Raw genomic sequence first — 16,221 nt, forward strand, 5'->3', positions numbered from 1 at the left:
TCATGTGCTCATAGAATAGTCATACATTCATTAATATCTTCCCCTATGAGTATTCACAATACAAAATCTTGTATACCAACTAAGTCTGTGACTTTTGCCATGTTCTTATACCTTTATTTTTTTTTTCTTGTAAATCTCAGACTATGTGTTCACACATGTTTCTTAGGGTCTACACAAGATCACATCAATGTAGTATTTAGTTACAACTATACTTTATAGAGAAGAGCTTGACTCAGTTACAGCACTTGTGTGAGGTTTACATGGTTGTAACTACATTACTTAAGAGTGTCATAATGTTCAGGAGGTCATACATTTTTCCATTATGATCGATAATGCTTACAAACCAAAACTCCCAGCATCAGTTATTAAACCTCTTTCTTATAACTTGTTTTCTTCTGGGCATTTTTTTCTCCAGAAATCTTCTGTTGTGAGTGAGGGCACAGAACTTTCCATAGACTCAGGAAGAGAAGGCAGCTTGGAGAAGCCATCCAGGATATTGCCAATGATCAGTTTTCTGGACAGAAATGCAGGGCTGTTCTGAGGAAAAGTGAAGTCACTAGGAGCAGTACAGAACTAATTCAAGCCTGGAACCTGCAGCTCAGGATGAGGGGATCTTGGTGTACTTTCCAAAGTCTGTCACTGATAACTGACATTTATCTTCGTCCCATAAAAATCCCACAAACCAAAGAGCATACATATCTTCCATTTATTCAGATTTCATCATTCATAACATAGAAGGACATAGCATACTTTAACAAAAAGTTTCCTTGATTGTAGAGGAAGCCAACTTTGTAATGTTTGCCCTTAAATTTGAATGTTTATAGGAAAAGGTGTCACTCTGTCACATTGCTGCAGATGTTAAATTTTAAATTAAATAATAAAAACTAGGCATAATCTGTTAAAATTCTGGTGGAGCAGATGTGAGTGACCAGAGAACTGGGTTTTGGGTTTACCTGCTGATTTAAGTGTGAGCTCATGAATCCTCCCAACTTATGATATAGACTTTGGAAGTGAAACACTTGAATAGTAAAGAATAGTGCTACAAATCTAAGCACAGAAGCACTGAATTACTACAAACTTCCAAACTTCCAAGGAGAGTTTTTCTTCATTTTAAGAATATCAGCCATAAATTTACTTCTTTTGCTGAATGAAATTTGATAGTAATCATTTTAACTTGAGAGACATGAACTAATCTTGCAAAATGCGTATTCCATGAGATCCAGACCTGATCTGAAGTAAGGTCAAAGAGATTCTGTGTGGAGTCTGTTCTGTGGGGTGCATGTTAGGTAACAGTTAATCATGCAGGGAACTTCTCATATTCTTCAAATGTCCAATCATAGGTTTTCATATGTTTCTGGACACAGAGTTTCAGATGTTTGAGTGAGGATGAATTATATCACCTTCCTTTCTGTCTCTGGGCAATAATTTGTCTGAAATTCCATCATAATTCTGGGCAAATGGAAAAACACTACTCTAGTAATTCAGTTTCTTTCTTTTTGGATATTTATCAGGAAGATATAGTACTTTATTCTTTCCCTCATCAGCAAGAATTTCAATTGTTCCAGCAGTCTTGCATCATCAAGAAATGATATGGAGTAAGGACTGGGCAGATTTAAACTTTATTCCTATTAGCAAAGCTAAAATACCTGGAAAAAAGCTTACAAGGACACGATTATGTTTGATCTAATCCCCATTTTTCTGGTACTAATGTTGTTGTCTACCCAGCTATATGGAGGAGTGTGTGTGTGTGTGTGTTTCTCTCTCTCTCTCTCTCTCTCTCTCTCTCTCTCTCTCTCTCTCTCTCTCTCTCTCTCTTTCTCTCTAGTGCTCCCTTCCCCCTCTTGCTCCCCATCTCCCCTTCCCCTCTCCCTTCCCCTCCCTCTCTGGTGTGTGTGTGTGTGTGTGTGTGTGTGTGTGTGTGAGAGAGAGAGAGAGAGAGAGAGAGAGAGAGAGAGAGAGAGAGAGAGAGAGACCATGGAAGCCAGAGCATGACTTCTGCTTAGCTGGTCATATAAGTTTGTCAACTACCTTAGTTGGGTACTAGGAACTTAACTCACATTTTCAGTAAGAACCTCAAGTACTCTTTATCTCCGAGGCATCTCTTCAAGCCCATTGCTTTTTTACATATTTAATTCTTCTCAGATTAATCATGTGCAAGTCATAGGACAGTTGGTTATTTCCTGTCCTAACTTTTGGCTTTGGCCCTCTGATCAAATCAGAGCATACTTGGGGAGTCAACCTTAAAGGAGCTTCCTTTACTGAATTTAATGGCTGGTGTTAATGGGTTGTAGAAAGAAAACAACCTGCCACTGTCAAAGTTGAAGGTTGTTTCAGAAGTTTTACCTCTGAAAAGGGCAGTACTGAAACTTCCTAGGTTCCATGAAATACTACATTTCCATGAGGAATTGTGTATCTTGACCTTGGATGATACTGCTCTCTTGGGATCCTGAAGATAAAGCATTTCTGAACCAATAAGTGTTCAACTTGGATGCTGTAGGAATTTGAAGGCCAGAGAATGGTGATATCTTCTGTTATGCAAGAAGACCAACCTAGGAAAGCTCAAAAGGGGAAGTATATGTTTTGTGGATAAAGCTGAGGAGACCAGTTAGCCAGGAACTGTGCAAGAATAAGAAGTAGGGGAGATACAGAGAAGTTGGAAATTTGGGGAAGAGGAATATGTGTCCCAGAAAGGGAAACAAGAGGTTGGAGATCTGGCATCTTTTAGAAGCAATTAGAGGAGAGAAAATATAGAGGGCAGGAGTAGAAGAAGGAGGGGAAAGGGTGAAAAAACATATGGTATTGGCAAGGAGTCAATGTAAACTAAGAGTACAAGATAAAAGGCTAACTTATTTGCAGGAGGTACTCACTGATTGATCCAGGCATATTGCAGTTCCACTTTTAGCCTTGGGTCCAATTCCAATTCTAAGACCATGGCCTGCCTGCTCTACACTCAACTATTTCTGCTGACCACCCTCACATTGTTTCTGAATCTGAGTCTTTACCCTGTGCTAAGTCAGATTGCGGGTGACACAGAGGAATCTAGTATGGAGGAGGAAGGTGCCCAAGAAGCCCTGAACGGTGCTGTATTCCAGTACAATGAAAAACGCAGTGACTTGTACGTGAGCCGCGTGGTGGAAGTGAAGAGTGTCCGAAAGCGGGTATGTGACTCTTAATTGAGAGAGCCTGAATTATGCATATAGAGGGGAGCATATCGCATTCTCTCCACCTTGCTGCTCTCTGATCTTGACTCAGTCTGCTTTGTAACTAGTGATTTGAGGTGGACATAATGTCAGTATTCACATTTTCTTCCCTTGACTACATCTTTCCTCAGGTTGATCTGTTTTCTGTATGTCCTAGTAGGTGGGCTTACGCCAAGTAGAATACTCTCTGTTTTACTCCTTTGAAATGTAAGAGTATGATAACAATGGATGCATGTCTGTTTCTTGGTAAACTTCGCAGCCACAACAGAAGAGATGGTCAAAAACTGTTCTCTGAGAAGAAAAGGCTTTCTGTCAATCTGTAATGTCTTTGTTACTACTACATTTGATTGTGTTTACCAAGCTTTCTCTATTTCTCCAAGCCCATGCACATCTGGGTGAGTGGTTTTTTCAAATGTTTTGTTAATAAACTGTTTAGTGCACACTTTCCATCAGGTAATATTGAATTTTAATACATTTTAAAATATTTTATAAGTTAAAACAAGAAACAATAATTCCACACATTTTTCTCATATGGATTCATTCAGTTTGTATAGTTTCAATAGTAGCTGCTCTGAGTGTGTCTTTATAACAGCCTCCTGTTGCCTGAACTTCCTTTGCTTAAGGCTTTTATATATTTTAATATTGCATCACTTGCACCCAGTAGTGGTAATAAGCCTACATTTTCCTGTGTTACTAAATAAGTGTAATATGATACTGCCTAGGTAAGTTGAAGCAGCTGATGTATGAAGACAAGATGATGTTGCATAATAAAATCATGTAAAACCACATTTGTCAGGGTGATACTTTCCTCTCTCATAGCAAATAGCCACACAGACAAAATATTAGTTCTTTTGATCCAATTGTTCTTCAGGTTGAATACAGATGATAATCTAGGTTCCCACATGAGTCTTTGTAGTAAGGTGTACACCATTCCAGAGGATCTTATTTTAATTTTGCATGGTTATCTTGGAGTGTTCTAGGAATCTACTTCCATAAATTACTTCTATTTCCTCTAGATGTGATATTTGGGTGATAGTTTAGATTATCCTTGAAAAATTTGTATAGAGGGCCCTGGGAAATCTACCTGAACATAGCAGCATGGAGTTGGCCTTCAAAACATACTGGAGAATATTGTATGAAAAAATAAGGACCAAGAACATTTACTAGCATAGTTAGGTAGTAGGTATATTTAAAGTGAAAGGTCTTTGAGACCCTTGTTTCACCTCATGTGTTTGTCTGATTTTGTTTCTGTGATCTGTTCTCTGTTGACTTTCAACAGGATGTTAATTTCTTGGTTTGACAGACCTCTCTGTAGGGACTAGCACCTCTGATATCCTGAGTCTTACTTAAAAAAAATATCCCTACATAAACATCTTCAGTCATGCATATTATGTGTGATGAGTAAACTATTAGAGAATCTCTGACCATTGCACACTAAATACTGTGGGTGAATCTCATTTTGTTGATATGAAGCTTGATCCTAGAAGATGCATGGTATTCACTTCTGGCTTCACAGATTTCTTAAATCTTTATCTGCTATCATTATTTGCTTCTATATAGTTTGAATGGGTTGAACCTAGGATTCCATGTGAGAAAAAGTGCTAAATATATTTAATTAAAAAGTAAGATACCCTTGAGAATTTCACATGCAATATTTATTCCTATTAACAGTTGTTCTTAAGGTGAAGACAATATAAGAATGTATTCCTTTTGTAGTAAAACATTCTTTCAGTGAAGCATCCCATGTCCTCATGATTGTGTAGGGATGAGTCTGAATAAAAGAAAAGAGTGCATTTTCCACTTTGATAAGAAGTCAGCTGAAATTTAATAGTGAGTTCCCACACATCACTCACTGGAATAGAGCTACTTCTTCCTCATTTGTGGGCTTCAGCCTCAAGTTAGACCTGTATATTAGCCTTCAGACATCACTAGTGCTCTGAGCAGCCTCCCATTGCAGAATACAAAATTTTATTGCCTGTACCCTGGCTGACACCTCAGAGCTACCTACTCATCCAAAGATTTAGGAAGACTATGGTTTCTGTGTTTTGTCTCACTGGAAAATAAAAGAGTCCATGTGTGGTTTAACCTAATGTTAAAAGTGAATCTTTGCTTTCTCTGTAGACAAAATCTGGAAAGACCTTCTTTTTTGATGTGATCCTAGGCAAAACAACATGTATGAAGAACCAGATTGACTTGACCAACTGTCCCTTAAATGAACAGACTGACAAGCAAGAGGTATGAACACATCATATGCTAGAGACATGTTGTGCAAGTAGAGGGATGTACAAGCTTGTGAGCTTGTGAAAGTACATTTGGGATCAATTCCATACACTCATGCAATACTTGCAAATATGGAAGGTCCTGTGTTTGTGTGTGTTTTGTGTGTGTGTGTGCATATAAGTAGATAAGACAATTTTTGGGTCTTTCCTTGGGCAAATATGGAAAGATATGTAAGTTATACATGGGTCTTCAGAGAAGTGTGTATGTGTATATGTGGGTACTTAGTTAAGAATTCGTACAGGAAGTACTGACAATATATCTAGCACTGGAGGTATAATGTGTGTGTGTGTATATATATATATATATATATATATATATATATATATATATATATATAATTTGAGTTGCTCTGTAAGTTAAAGTGTGAATTATATACTCTGGGAACACTGGGGTTTGGCTTGGTTGGACTGGAAGAGGCAGCAACAGGTTTCATTGCTGGGAACAGAAGCTTACACATTCAAGCAGAGCTTCTGTTCAGAATACCCTGAAAGTAAATGAGCCCTTTGAGCTGGTCTTTCTCAATGCCAGCCTTTCTCCTGATAGCGGTCCACTGGAAATACAGTGACTTTATTTATAGTGGAAATTCCTCTTCATGTCAACTTCTCTACTATGTAGCTCTCAGGAATGTCTGTGTTCCATGCACCAAATTGTCCCTGTCTGGGAGTGAAATGGTCTTGTGCACTGAATCTATGCTACTTTCCTGACTTGAGACCCTGGAATGAGTCATAGGATGTTTCCAAAAGGGATGTTTTGGCAAAGAAATGAGAAGCCCTGTGACCCTAAAATGTAGGTGGATGTCATATGGTAGATGGACTTCATTATGTTGTTGATCATCAGACACTACTGAATCAGGCAGAGTGTTGTTAAGTTTGGCAGAGGTTTCTTAGATTCACCTGTGCCACTTCCGTCAAACAGTTCTGGTTTCAAATTTCCTCTTAGCTTTATCCAGCACTGATCAATCTTCTTGTTTACTTTTATAGCGTGAATCCTGCTCTTTTGAGGTTCTTTTACCCTCGTGGGCAGATTATATAATCCTGATGGACTTCAACTGTGATGGATACTAAGTTTTTTTCAATCGGTACAGTGCAGAATGCAGACCTCTCTGGCACTTCCTCAACACTCAAAATGGATTATGTTGCTCTGATGAATGAATTTCACATTACCTGCAGAAAAATCAGCCATGGATTAGACTGCTAAGCATGTACAATTACATGCAGGTGAAGAAGTAACAAAATTCGAGGCTTTTGGGCCCAGGCTTGGGAGTGTGGCTTTTGTGGCTTAGTGCTCCAGGTGCTGGTCATAAAACAGATAGTGTCATTCCTTCCTCCACCCACCCGCTTCCTGGGTTCAAAGAGTGTTCATTCAAAGAATGGCACCCTGACCATTACTGGAACCTACAATGCAAATGTGCTATCTTTAGGGGCTCTTAGATTGTTAGGGGCTCTTAGAAACTGTCTTGAGAGATAACCTGACACTTGTGACTTTATACTTCCTTGTGACTCTTAACTGGTATTTTTGGTATTTTCCAACAATGCCCTCCCCACCTCCATGAGTTGTGGTTTCTTCCTTTAAATACCCCCTTACTCAGCTACTTGGGGCGCCATGGTCCTCTACCCCTGCTTGGTGTATGACCATGGGCCCGAGAGCGCTCTTGAATAAAAATCCTCTTGCAATTTGCAGCAAGACCGTTTCTTGTGGGTGATTTTGGGGTGTCGCCTCTCCTGAGTCAGAACGTGGGGGAGTCCTCACGTTGTAGGTCTTTCACAGGCAGTTGCCCCTTTCTCCCTTTTCAAATGCTCCAGTGTATTGCTCACATATGCTTGCTCATTCTTTGTTCAATAAAATATCCAACAGCTCCTTCTGTGTGATTCCAGTCTCTGTTTCTAAACTTGTAGGATGCAAAAGAGCCTAATGAGGGCTCACATCGATACATGTATATCAAATCAAGGCCTTGATTACATGAATATTATGCCGAATGTAGAGATGATAGAGAGTGAAGAGAGTGAAAAACAATTTTGGAGACACAGAAGCATCTAGAAGATAGCCAGGGTAAAATGGAGCAGTACTGATATCCTTATGTTTTTTTTTTTTTGTTTTTTTTGTTTTTTTTTTTTTTGTACTTCATTGGCCCAACAGCTGTACATTGCTACTACAGATGCAAGTGATGAAGTGATTGACTCCATTTTCCTAGGCAGTTACAGGATGTGTTGGCCCATAGGGAAGCACCCAAGCACTTCAGAGGTGGGAAAATGCAGTCTGTGATGGGGAAGATACCAGAGATGGATACTCATTTGAACAAGCTTAGCAAGACCTCAGCTGGCACATGTACATGGAGCATCTCCATGGGGCCTCTCCTAGGATGGCATCCTTGCAGGTTGTTGGTTATTACAGGAGCTGTTTTTGCCATGGTGATCATCATCTACTTCATCTGAGAGGTGAAGCAGTCAGAAGAACAAAATATCAAGAGGTAAACATACTACCTGATATGCCACTCTCAAGGCCATAAATCCCAAACACAAATAATAGCATCAGTGAAAAACAACAAAAATGTGCTGAATATTTTCCTACAACTGTGTAGGTTATGTGGTTACTGTAGTAAAACACATGCCTAGATATTAATATTTCAACTGACTATGTATAAAAAATGTGTAGAGTAGCTTCAGTGTCTAGGCATCTTTCACCTGGATATGGCTGCAATGATGTATATATTAATAGCTTCCACATCAAAGCTTTTGCACAGATCCCAAGAACCAGGTATGCAGATGCAATGACTTTTCCTGGGGATATAAGTTTAAGAAAGGACATAGAGTAATTGTGATTTGTATATAATTTGAATAGTTAATGTCAACACGGAGGACACAGTTGAGCTCAGGAGCATGAACTAGAGACCAGGTGTCTCTATATTGGCATATTGAAATTTGTCTGATGGTCATACAAAGCTTATTTAGCAATTCCCAGTGTTAAACATTACTGCATTTTCCTGGTCATGTGTGAGACCTTTCAGACAATGTGTTTCTCTCTCTCTCTCTCTCTCTCTCTCTCTCTCTCTCTCTCTCTCTCTCTCTCTGTGTGTGTGTGTGTGTGTGTGTGTGTGTTTGTGTGTGTGAGTTCCCTTGTTTGTGACAGTATATACAAACTTGCATGCCTTTGTGTGGACTACAAGGTAGAGCACAGGGTTCATACACTGGACTCTCTATGTGTTTCATCAAATGTGTGGGTTGGCACTAATAATGCTGAGAAGAACCAAATCATCTATAAATTTGTAAATATAAGATTCTTTTCGGCCTGGCCCAGGAGGGAGGTGCCAGAGCATCTGTGGGAGACATCTTGGTTCCTGGACTCCACCGAGACTAGTCTGCACAGGTGAGAGTGTGGACTACAGAAGTTAACAGGTTCAGGGACAGGCAGGAGCCACAGAGCTTCTGAGACAGTTCCTGTTTCGGGCTCCAGACATCCAGGTAACTTCCCTGCTGGAGAAGAGGTGTCCACCCTGCCTGGGAGGGCTTTGCAAGAGTACCTGAGGGAGCCATCTTGGTCCCTGGATCCCGCTGAGACTAGTCTGCACAGGTGCGAGTGTGGACCACAGAAGCTAACAGCTTCTGGGACAGGTCCTGCTTCGGGCCTTCATCTTCTGCCAGGAGGCAAGTCTGAATGCCAGATATCTGTGCACCTTCCCTGAAATAGGAGAGCCTGCCTGCAGAGAGTGCTCTGACCACTGAAACTCAGGAGAGAGCTAGTCTCCCAGGTCTGCTGGTAGAGAATAACAGAATCATGAGAGGAACAAGCTCTAACCAGAGACAAATATAACAACTGACTCCAGAGATTACCAGATGGTGAAAGACAGACATAAAAATCTTACTAACAGAAACCAAGACCACTCACCATCAGCAGAACCCAGCACTCTTACCTCAGCCAGTCCTGGACACCCCAACACACCTGAAAAGCTAGACCTGTATTTAAAGGCATATCTCATGACGATGGTATAAGACATCAAGAAGGACTTTAATAACTCACTTAAAGAAACACAGGAGAACACTGATAAAGAGTTGCAAGAACTTACAGAAAAACAGGAAAACACATCCAAACAGGTGATGGAAATGAAAAAAACCATACTAGACCTAAAAAGGGAAGTAGACAGAATAAAGAAAACCCAAAGTGAGGCAACACTGGAGATAGAAACCCTAGGAAAGAAATCTGGAACAATAGATGTGAGCATCAGCAACTGAATACAAGAGATGGAAGAGAGAATCTCAGGTGCAGAAGAATCCATAGAGAACATCAGCACCACCATCAAAGAAAATGCAAAATGCAAAAAGATCCCAACTCAAAACATCCAGGAAATACAGGACACAATGAGAAGACTGAACCTATGGATAATAAGAGTAAATGAGAATGAAGATTTTCAACTTAAAGGGCCAGCAAATATCTTCAACAAAATTATAGAAGAAAACTTCCCAAACCTAAAGAAAGAGATGCCCATGAACACACAAGAAGGCTACAGAACTCTAAATAGACTGGACCAGAAAAGAAATTCCTCCTGACACATAATAATCAGAACAACAAATGCACTAAATAAAGATAGAATATTGAAAGCAGTAAGGGAAAAAGTGTCAAGTAACATATAAAGGCAGGCCTATTAGAATTAGACCAGACTTTTCACCAGAAACTATGAAGATCAGAAGATCCTGTACAGATTTTATACAGACACTAAGAGAACACAAATGCCATCCCAGGCTACTATACCCAGCCAAACTTTCAATTACCATAGATGGAGAAACCAAAGTATTCCACGACAAAACAAAATTCACACATTATCTTTCCACGAATCCAGCCTTTCAAAGGATAATAACAGAAAAAAAAAAAACACACAATATAAGGACGGAAACCATGCCATAGAAAAAGCAAGAAAGTAATCCTTCAATAAACCTAAAAGAATACAGCCACAAGAACAGAATGCCAACTTGAACACAAAAATAATAGGAAACAACAATTACTTTTCCTTAATATCAATGGACTCAACTCCCCAATAAAAAGATATAGGCTAACAGGCTGGCTACACAAACAGGACACAACCTTTTGCTGCTTACAGGAAACCCATCTCAGGGAAAAAGACAGACAATACCTCAGAATGAAAGGCTCAAAAACAATTATCCAAGCAAATGGTCTGAAGAAATAAGCTTGAGTAGCCATTCTAATATCGAATAAAAATCAACTTCCAACACAAAGTCATCAAAAAAGACAAGGAGGGGCACTTCATACTCATCAAAGGTAAAATCTTCCAAGAGGAACTCTCAATTCTGAATATCTATGCTTCAAATGCAAGGGCAGACACATTCATTAAAGAAACTTTAGTAAAGCTCAAAGCACACATTGCACCTCACACAATAATAGTGGGAGACTTCAACACGCCACTTTCATCAATGGACAGATTGTGGAAACAGAAACTAAACAGGGACATAGTGAAACTAACAGAAGTTATGAAAAAATGGATCTAACAGATATCTACAGAACATTTTATCCTAAAACAAATGGATATACCTTCTCAGCACCCCATGGTACCTTCTCCAAAATTGAGCCTATAACTGGTCACAAAACAAGCTTCAACAGATACAAAAATATTGAAATTGTCCTATGCATCCTATCAGATCACTATGGACTAAGGCTTATCTTCAATAACAAAATAAATAATAGAAAGTCAGCATTAATGTGGAAACTGAACAACACACTTCTCAATGATACTTTGGTCAAGGAAGGAATAAAGAGAGAAATTAAGGACCTTTTAGAGTTTAATATAAATGAAGCCACAACATACCCAAACTTATGGGACACAATGAAAGCATTTCTAAGAGGAAAACTCATAGCACTAAGTGCCTCCAAAAAGAAACTAGAGAGAGCACACACTAGCAGCTTGACAACACACCTAAAAGCTCTAGAACAAAAGGAAGCATATTCACCCAATGGGAGTAGACGGCAGGAAACAATCAAACTCAGAGGTGAAATAAACCAAGTGGAAATAAGAAGAACTATTAAAGGAATCAACCAAATGAGGAGCTGGTTCTTGGAGAAAATCAACAAGATAGATAAACCCTTAGCCAGACACACTAGAGGGCACAGGTACAGCGAACTAATTAACAAAATCAGAAATGAAAAGGGAGACATAACAACAGATCCTGAAGAAATCCAAAACACCATCAGGTCCTTCTACAAAAGGCTATACTCAACAAAACTGGAGAACATGGATTAAATGGACAAGTTTCAAGACAGATACCAGGTACCAAAGTTAAATCAAGATCAGGTTAATGTACTAAACAGTCCTATATCCCCTAAAGAAATAAAAGCAGTCATTAATAGTCTCCCAGCCAAAAAAATCCCAGGACCAGATGGGTGTAGTACACAGTTCTATCAGACCTTCAAAGAAGATCTTATTCCAGTTTCACAAACTATTCCACAAAATAGAAGCAGAAGGACCTCTACCGAACTCATTCTATGAAGCCACAATTACTCTGATACCTAAACCACAGAAAGACCCAACAAAGGTAGAGAACTTCAGACCAATTTCCCTTATGAATATCGATGCAATAATAATCAAAATTCTCACTAACTGAATGCAAGAACACATCAAAACAATCATCCATCCTGACCGAGTAGGTTTCATTACATGGATGCAGGGTTGGTTTAATATATGGAAATCCATCAACGGTATCCACTATATAAACAAAGTCAAAGACCAAAACCACCATGATCATCTCATTAGATGTGGAGAAAGCATTTGACAAAATACAACACCCATTCATGATAAAAGTCTTGGAAAGATCAGGAATTCAAGGCCCATACCTAAACATGATAAAAGCAATCTACAGTGTAGTGGCTATTCCTGGTTGTCAACTTGACTATATTTGGAATAAACTACAATCCAGAATTGGAAGGCTCATCAGTGACCCTTATCTGGAGACTTGAAGATAGAAGTTTCTGATCTGGATCTTGGTATGGAGAACTTGAGGCATAGTAGCTATGGATTTCAGAAGATTAAATCTCCGAGTTCAAGGTCATCTGGGATTAAAGGTGTGGTGGAACACACCTTTCATCTGGACTACACCTTCTGCTGGAGACAATATAAGGACATTGGAAGAAGGGAGTCTTACTCTTGCTCCTTCGCCTGCTTGCTGTGTGAGACTGAGTAACTGCTAGATCCTTGGACTTCCATTCATAGCTGCGATTGAACCATTGTTGGGAATCGGGCTGCCAACTGTAATTCATCAATAAATTCTTTTACTATATAGAGACTATCGATAAGTTCTGTGAATCTAGAGAACCCTGACTAATACATACAGCAAACCAGTAGGAAACATCAAAGTAAATGGTGAAAAGCTGGAAGCAATCCCACTAAAATCAGGGACTACACAAGGCTGCCCAATTTCTCCCTATCTATTCAACATAGTACTTGAAGTCCTAGCCAGAGCAATTCAACAACAAAAGGAGATCAAAGGGATACAAATTGGAAAGGAAGAAGTCAAAATATCACTTTTTGCAGATGATATGATAGTATGTAAAAGTGACCCTAAAAATTCCACCAGAGAACACCTAAACCTGATAAACAGCTTCGGTGAAGTAGCTGGATATAAAATTAACTCAAACAAGTCAATGGCCTTTCTCTACACAAATGATAAACAGGCTGAGAATGAAATTAAGGAAACAACAACCTTCTGAATAGTCACAAATAATATAAAATACCTTGGCATGACTCTAGCTAAGGATGTGAAAGATCTGTATGATAAGAACTTCAAGTCTCTGAAGAAAGAAATTAAAGAAGATCTCAGAAGATGGAAAGATCTCCCATGCTCATGCTCCCATGGATTAGCAGGATCAATATAGTAAAAATGGCTATCTTGCCAAAAGCAATCTACAGATTCAATGCAATCCCCATGAAAATTCCAACTCAATTCTTCAACGAATTAGAAACGGCTATCTGCAAATTCATCTGAAATAATAAAAAATGTAAAAAAGCAAAAACTCTTCTCAAGTAAAGAAAAAAAAAAAACCCTCTGGTGGAATCACCATGCCTGACCAAAAGCTGTACTGCAGAGTAATTGTGATTAAAAAAACTGCATGGTACTGGTATAGGGACAGGCAAGTAGACCAATGGAATAGAATTGAAGACCCAGAAATGAACCCACACACCTATGGTCACTTGATATTTGACAAGAAAGCTAAAACAATCCAGTGGAAAAAAAAAACAGCATTTTCAACAAATGGTGCTTCCACAAATGGTGGTTCATGTAGAAGAATGCAAATTGATCCATTCCTATCTCCTTGTACTAAGGTCAAATCTTAGTGGATTAAAGAACTCCACATAAAACCAGAGACACTGAAACTTATAGAGGAGAAAGTGGGGAAAAGCCTTGAAGATATGGGCACAGGGAAAAAGTCCTGAATAGAACAGCAATGGCTTGTGGTGTAAGATCGAGAATTGACAATGGGACTGCATGAAAATGCCAAGCTTCTGCAAAGCAAAAGACACCTTCAATAAACAAAAAGACCACCAACAGATTGGGAAAGGATCTTTACCTATCCTAATCAGATAGGGGACCTATATCCAATATAGAACTCAAGAAGGTGGACTCCAGAAAGTCAAATAACCCCATTAAAATTGGGTCTCAGGCCTAAACAAAGAATTCTCACCTGAGGAATACTGAATGGCTAAGAAGCAACTGAAAAAATGTTCAACATTCTTAGTCATTAGGGAAATGCAAATCAAAACAACTCTGACCTCACACTAGTAAGAATGGCTAAGATCAAAATTTCATGTGAAAGCATATGCTGACAATGATGTGGAGAAAGAGAAACACTCCTCCACTGTTGGTGGGATTGCAAGCTTGTACAACCAATCTGGAAATCATTCTGCTGGTTCCTCAGAAAATTGGACATAGTAGTACTGGAGGAACCCACAATCCTCTCCTGGGCATATATCCAGAAGATGTTCCAACCGGTAAGAAGGACACATGCTCCACTATGTTCATAGCAGCCTTATTTATAATAGCCAGAAGCTGGAAAGAACCCAGATGCCGCTCAACAGAGGAATGGATACAAAAAATGTGGTACGTTTACACAATGGAGTACTACTCAGCTATTAAAAAGAATGAATTTATGAAATTCCTAGGCAAATGGATGAACTTTGAGGGCATCATCCTGAGTGAGGTAACCCAATCACAAAGGAACTCACACAATATATACTCATTGAGAAGTGCATATTATCCCAGAAACTTAGAATACCCAAGATATAAGATACAATTTGGGAAACACATTAAACTCAAGAATGACAACCAAAGTGTGAACACTTTGCCCCTTCTTAGAATTGGGAACAAACAACCATAGGAGTTATAGAGATGAAGTTTGGAGCTGAGATGAAAGGATGGACCATCTAGAGACTGCCATATCCAGGGATCCATCCCATAATAGTTTCCAAACCCTGAAACCATTACATACACTAGCAAGATTTTGCTGAAAGGACCCAGATATAGCTGTCTCTTGTGAGACTCTGCCGTGGCCTAGCAAACACAGAAGTGGATGCTCACAGTCTGCTATTGGATGGATCACAGGGCCTCCAATGAGGAGCTAGCGAAAGTACCCAAGGAGCTGGGGGGATCTGCAACCCTATAGATGGAACAACAATATGAACTAACCAGTACCACCCAGAGCTCGTGTCTCTAGCTGCATATCTATTAGAAGATGACCTAGTTGGCCATCAGTGGAAAGAGAGGCCCATTGGTCGTGCAAACTTCATACGCCTCAGTACAGGGGAATTCCAGTGCCAAGAAGTGGGAGTGGGTGGATGGGGGAGTGGGTGGGGGAGCATGTGGGGGACTTTTGGGATAGTATTGGAAATGTAAATAATAAATACCTAATTTAAAAATAACGTTTTTTTCTCTGAGAGAGATATAAGTAAATACCTACCATTTTTCTTTATATATGTGGTGCCAAACTTTTGCTGGCAATGTGTTATATCTATTTAGCAATAGAATACACACACGAGGAATTGTTTTCCTCTTTTCATTGCAATATACTTTCATATTTTTAGAAAATATTGTTGTTAATTTATATGTCTGTTTCCTCCTGACATTGCTTAAAAGCTTATTCTTTTTTTTTAAATTTTCAAATGTCTAAATCTACTATTTCTTTTTTATGATTTTTATTTTTTTAATATTTTTTATTACATATTTTCCTCAATTACATTTCCAATGCTATCCCAAAAGTCCCCCATACCCTCCCGCCTACTTCCCTACCCACCCATTCCCATTTTTTGACCCTGGCATTCCCTTGTACAGGGGCATATAAAGTTTGCATGTCTAATGGGCCTCTCTTTCTAGTGTTGGCTGACTAGGCCATCTTTGATACATATGCAGCTAGAGTCAAGAGCTCTGGGGTACTGGTTAGATCATAATGTTGTTGTACCTACAGGGTTGCAGATCTCTTTAGCTCCTTGGATACTTTCTCTAGCTCCTCCATTGGGAGCCCTGTGATCCATCCAATAGCTGACTGTGAGCATCCACTTATGTGTTTGCTAGGCCCCAGCCTAGTCTTACAAGAGACAGCTATATCAGGGTCCTTTCAGCAAATGCTTGCTACTGTGTGCAATGGTGTCATCATTTGGAGGCTAATTTTGGGATAGATCCCTGGATATGGCAGTCTCTAGATGGTCCATCCTTTTGTCTCAGCTCCAAACTTTGTCTCTGTAACTCCTTCC

At 39.3% G+C, this 16,221-nt stretch overlaps 1 protein-coding gene across 1 annotated transcript; it reads left to right on the top strand.

The window, feature by feature from the left end:
* Nucleotides 1-2,930: 2,930 nt before the first annotated feature.
* On the top strand, nt 2,931-6,544 carry LOC110307257 (cystatin-S-like). The gene is made up of 3 exons (XM_021179529.1): nt 2,931-3,158; nt 5,322-5,435; nt 6,461-6,544. Exons 1-3 carry the CDS (start codon nt 2,931-2,933, stop codon nt 6,542-6,544), a joined length of 426 nt encoding a protein of 141 aa, XP_021035188.1.
* Nucleotides 6,545-16,221: the final 9,677 nt, after the last annotated feature.

The sequence above is a fragment of the Mus caroli genome, unplaced genomic scaffold (genome assembly GCF_978045245.1).
Source record: "Mus caroli unplaced genomic scaffold, Mus_caroli_1 scaffold_2, whole genome shotgun sequence".
NCBI lineage: Eukaryota > Metazoa > Chordata > Mammalia > Rodentia > Muridae > Mus > Mus caroli.

Bases quoted from the DNA above. Each gene is read 5' to 3' on its own strand.
- LOC110307257 (XM_021179529.1), top strand. From the start codon at position 2,931: ATGGCCTGCCTGCTCTACACTCAACTATTTCTGCTGACCACCCTCACA. The intron at 3,159-5,321 runs GTATGTGACTCT...CTTTCTCTGTAG, and splicing joins TGAAGAGTGTCCGAAAGCGG to ACAAAATCTGGAAAGACCTT. The intron at 5,436-6,460 runs GTATGAACACAT...TTACTTTTATAG, and splicing joins AACAGACTGACAAGCAAGAG to CGTGAATCCTGCTCTTTTGA.